The 5,674-nt window shown below is 35.8% G+C and overlaps 1 protein-coding gene across 1 annotated transcript in view; it reads left to right on the plus strand.

Annotated features, from left to right (window-relative positions):
• LOC123987131 (Ig heavy chain Mem5-like) overlaps positions 1-5,674 on the plus strand; it is a 48,136-nt gene that overhangs the window by 40,855 nt on the left and 1,607 nt on the right. Inside the window, exons 4-5 of the mRNA XM_046075774.1 lie at positions 2,376-2,449; positions 4,407-4,706. Coding sequence (XP_045931730.1) covers positions 2,376-2,449; positions 4,407-4,706 — 374 coding nt within the window. The remainder of the gene's footprint in view (positions 1-2,375; positions 2,450-4,406; positions 4,707-5,674) is intronic.

The raw sequence follows: 5,674 nt of genomic DNA on the forward strand, positions 1-5,674 counted from the left end.
CTGAACTTTCAATGTAAAAGGACTGCAGTCTCCAAGACTCAAAGCATTTAATTAAATCTTTAGTTACCTGATTACGTTTGCCTCTATTTGAGTAGTTATGTTAACTGTTGTTGCTATCTGTTGTTGATATTAGTGCTGAAAAGAAGTTACTTGTGCAGCGTTTTTATTTTCAGCAAGACACTCCTTCATCTAATGTAATCAATGCTTTCCTCATGTATAAATATCCTGACCAATAATGTGACAATTGTTTCCTGTTACCAAATGCCTAGAACAGTACAACCGTTCGACCATTGAGGTTCGATTGTGGAAAATATTTGATTATAAGACGTGCAAATAGATTTCTTTTCTTTAAACATTAAGTTTAGAAAGGCAGTCCCTTGGGGAAACCTGAGACGCCACCTGGGGAACCACGCCCCAGGCAACAAAAGAGCGACATGCGACCTGCTCTCTCTTCTTCTCTTCGCTGTTGGCTCTTCCACTCTGCTCGGCCCTCTGGACGTTTCGGCACGAGCAGCGTGCCTCGCCAGGCAACGCCCAGACTCGGCCAGCGAAACAAACAGGCCCTTTGTTCGCCTGAAGCTACACACCTGAAGTGCCGCGACATCGATCTGCCTTCAGTTTGTTTTATTTTCTTTATTTCTTTTGTTTGTTAAAGTTATCAGTCCGTTAAGTTACACTGGACTAATTCAGGAACGACCAAGTTCCATTTTAAGCCTTTTTCGTCGAGCCAACTTCACCGAGGTCAGACCAAGCCACGTGGTTTCGCCAGCTACAACGAAGGAAACCTGAAAACAGCCAAATTCCTGGACAGAGGAGGCGTTTTCAATCAGACACGGAGAACCCCGGAGAATCCCTAGCAAAAAGCCGGGATCGGGCAGCTAGCGTGGGACCCGTGCAACAGGCCAAAAGCAGACTGTCGACAAGCAGTAAGACTTAACACACGTTCTGTGATCAGATGCCCATTTTAACTCCTAAACTATAGCATTAGTTGACTTTCATTAGCTCTTCTATGCCATATGAGTCAAATGCTTCCCACAATCGAACCTCCAGGCTCATTGTTCAGCAAATGTTTATGTTCCCTGTATCCAACCATCTTTTTATCACCTTAGTTAGAGAATAAATTCACTGTAATCAAGAGCTGTGTGTGTTGCCTATTTCTAGTTCCTGCCAAGAGAATTGACCCTTTAGATATGAGACTGACTGACTGATTTAAGATAATTGAGCGATTATTAACTAACTGATCACTAGTAATAATTGTATAATTATTCAAAACTACCTAGAGGTCCGGAGACTCTAGGATTATAACAACTCGGTGGTGCCCTTAACGAGGAAAATTTTGATTTTATGAATCAGGTATCAATTCTCATAAATTTATTAAAATGCATAACTAAAAAATTTTAGGTCTGCTACAGATTTCTGTTTCTGCTGTCATACAACTGCAAAAAATTGCAGTCATTATGAATGTGGTATTGTAGCATAACCTCGGTTTTGCAAGTTGTACTTACACTGACAATTATGTCAAAATTTTAATTATGTACATAATAGAAATGTAATTTATTATAAATTAACTAAATGCAAACAGCAAAATTGTACTATGATATTGACTCAAATTACTTTTCTCTCAAACATTTTCTAAGTACATGTCTTCCCATGAATGTTTCTGTATCTTTACATTTTTATATTTTGTTTTTTACTCTATAAAATAAAATTTGCAGATTTGAAATTAAACACCTGTCTGTTAATTTTTGTAGTTGCTAGTTGTATAGCTTCAAGGAAAACAACCCCTGGCTGCCTAGGAAATCCATCCTAAAATATGTGAAATGTTCAGCACTAAAATATACAGGCTAAAACACTAGATACCTCTGGGATGGACAGTGTGGCTGAATTCAGTGGCTTTGATAGATCAACATATACAAAGAATTAATATTTCTACCTTTATTATTCTAAATGGTGTAAATGTGGACTTCAGGGAAACAGAGCTAACTATCATTAACTTTTATCAAGTTCAAGAGATAAATGTGTATCTGGTTGTGTAAACTCACTGTCAGTGAAACATGTATGTTTCTCTTGGTTCAAACAGCAGTTTTAGTATTTGTATTAGAAGCAGATTGTAATATATCACTGTGATGGCTATTTTGACTACTGGGGCAAAGGGACACAAGTCACTGTAACTTCTGGTGAGTAATAATCATGTTTTTTGAGTGAAGACAATTCAATATTTTTCTCGTTTTTTGTTAAATTTATGTTGGTTTATGGAGCAAATAACTAATGTAATCTACAGCAAAAGTACCAGGGTAAATGATAGGTGTACACTGTAGTTTACCGAGTAACACTTTATTCAATGATACAGGCTGATAAGTATTTTTGCACTGAAGTGCTATTGAAACCTGTCACTGTGACTACTACTTTGACTACTGGGGAAAAGGAATAATGGTGACTGTCACAACAGGTAAAAAAAGCTTATATTTGTCTTCATATTGAAAATGTAGTAATTACACAGTTTAATATAGTATATTTAGACCTCAGTGGCATCAACAGCATCTTTAGGGTGATTGTTTTTGTATGTTGGATGTGTTGACATGTGACACTGCTTTTGATTACTGGGGAAAAGGCACAATGGTTACAGTTACATCAGGTAAGTCAAAAAATGTTTTTACTGATTTATACATTTTGATTTTAAAAAAGTTTTAGAATTAAGAAATGCAGTTGTGATGCCACACAATTCATTTATTTCTGGGATAATGTATGTTAAATATGTTGTAATCGGTAGAATCTAAAATTTGCTGATGAAAATCCTATTTGGTTCCATCTACTGAATCCATATTTGGAAAATGGCAAGTTAAAGATGTCAGAAGGTAGATTGTCATAAAATAATCGTCCATGGAAGTGTAAATATCTGGGAACAGGTTTTTGAATGCAGTGTTTAATAATTTGTTGAACTGTGACTACGCTTTTGACTACTGGGGAAAAGGAACGATGGTGACCGTCACCTCAGGTATATTATTTCAATATTTCTGATTACAGAGTGAAATTCCTAATCATATTACTAAAATATATATTATCACTTTCATGTGGTCACAACTGATGGCCAATAATAAGATAAGCCAACGGTATTATATAGCCAGACAAAGAATTTGTGAAAAGTTAAGTTCAGCTGGATAGTAAGTCTATCAACAAAACATTTAATTTTATATTTAATTTTAACTGTTTTTTAAACTGAAACCAAACTTTGGGATATACCAGTAATGAGTTTTTGTGAAAAGTTTGAATTGACATTCTTAACTGTGGCAACTGGGCTTTTGACGACTGGGGAAAAGTATCTATGGTCAGCATCACCTCAGGTATGTTTTAATATTTCTGATTAGAGAATGAAATTCCTAATCATATTACTAAAATATATATTATGATTTCCTGTGGTCACAGCCAACAGTGTTAAAATTTCTGGCTGTTTAGTTCAGTTGGAACTTAATATTTTATATTATTTTTTATTATTTTACTTTGATTTGACCTGTTGCTGAAACCAAACTGTGTGGCATGAAGTAATGGGATATTACAGTTATAAGTTTTTGTGAGAAGTGTGAATTGACTCTCTTAACTGTGGCAACTGGGGTGCTTTTGACTACTGGGGAAAAGGCACTATGGTAACAGTGTCATCAGGTAAGATTCACCATTTCAAATCTACAGCAGGGTTTGTTTCAGACTGAAATGTCATGTTTAAGTTATTCTGTAACTTCTCAGTATGTCAAGTGTCACTAAAGTGTGTATGCGTATGTACTGTAAAACTTCAAACAGCGATATTCTCAGTAGGACACACTGGTGAATATTAATGGCTAGTTTATTTTAAGTGGATTCATTTAAATAAATTTAAGTGGATTATTTTTAACATAGTAGGATTTATTAATAGCTGAGGTAGACGCTCATTCTTGCACTCAACATTAGTAGACGTAGTCTTTTCATACTAACAGCTAAGTAGATTCAGCACTGTGCTACTATGATGCTTTTGACTACTGGGGAAAGGGTACAACAGTAACTGTTTCATCAGGTAAGAATACTCTTTAAGAGACTCAGTTACTGGATGTTTACTGACTTTAACCTTCATTGCTTGAATTAAAAAATACTAATCATTGTTGTGGTTTAAAGTATTTATACATACAACAACATAAAGCTACCACAAAAAAAAAACATTATTGAGGGAGGTTAACCTTAGGGCAACAAATCTAAATAAATGAGACAGAGAAACATAAACGTCTGTGTATGGAGGGCATTTGATATTTACACATTCAGCAGATTAATGCGTTCCATGCTGTGCTTTGTTACACTGTTGATCAACTTACCTGACTTGCTGAAAAATGTCTGTTATATTAAATTTTATTTTGGTTCTTGCATGTTTGTTTTTTCTCTGTTAGCCTGTCCAACTGCACCAACTGTGTTTCCCCTGATGCAATGTGGTTCTGGGACTGGAGACTTGGTCACTCTCGGCTGCCTTGCCACCGGCTTCACACCCTCCTCACTGACCTACACATGGAGCAAAAATGGGGCTGCCTTGACGGAATTCATTCAGTATCCTCCAGTACAGAAAGGGAACGTTTATACGGGAGTCAGTCAAATCCGAGTGAGGAGACAGGACTGGGACGCAAGGCAGACTTTCAAATGTGCCGTGACACATCCAGCAGGAAATGCAGAGGCTACTGTCGTCCCACCACCACGTAAGACTCATGCTAAGTCAAATAAAATGCATTTTTAGTAGCTAATTTAACATCTAACAGGTTTCCATGGTGGAACTGTTGACATATTTTATTATGGTGAAACAATTTTAAATCATATCTATTAATTACACAAAATAGGACAAGTAGTTTGGCAATAATAACTGATAAATATTTCCCACAATTTGATGTAGAATACAGTATCGGACAGAATACCCTTAGTCACAGAAAGCTTTATATTTTACAGTGCAGCACATTATGTACTACAAGGCTACTTCTAGTCAGTACTTATGAAATGTATAAGATATTAACCTCGTTTCAAGATCATGCTGTGACCTTATGTCAACAAAATAAAGTAGTAAAGTACTTGTTGATGTAATCATTTAATGATAATTATATTTATATAGCGCAATACATGCAATAATAATAAGTCATAAATATGTTTTATTGTTTTAATATCTTTACACCACACTGGTTTTGGGGTTTTCCTGTGAAATGTTTATTAGAGGCAGACGTTACAACATCTTTGTACATTTATCCTGAGCTGCTGATGTTGACACATGTAAAGTAAACGTGAAAGAGAGCAGTAATTTGTTTCACTGTTTTAGAAACAAAATACTCCAATCTGTCATTAAGTAACATAAACACAGCGGACAGCATAAAAATAAAATACAACCAATTTAACATTTACATCTTTAAATATGTTTAATTAGTAGGTCCAGCTGTCAAACCAGAAAGTGAGGTGGAACGAAAAGGCTAAAGCTTTGTTGTGTATATTCAGCTGCTGACTCTGAGTCTGATTTGTTCTTTACTATTATGCTGTATGTCCTCTGCACCTGTCCAAGAACAGATTATTGCAATGTGTTCTGCTTTTTTCCCTCTGTCTGCATAATTATGCAGATAGATGGAAACTGTGTGTTGATCATTAACATTCACGTTAAGCCTGTGTTTGCTTGCCCGACCAGTCAATG

This window comes from Micropterus dolomieu, linkage group LG02 (assembly GCF_021292245.1).
Source record: "Micropterus dolomieu isolate WLL.071019.BEF.003 ecotype Adirondacks linkage group LG02, ASM2129224v1, whole genome shotgun sequence".
Lineage (NCBI taxonomy): Eukaryota > Metazoa > Chordata > Actinopteri > Centrarchiformes > Centrarchidae > Micropterus > Micropterus dolomieu.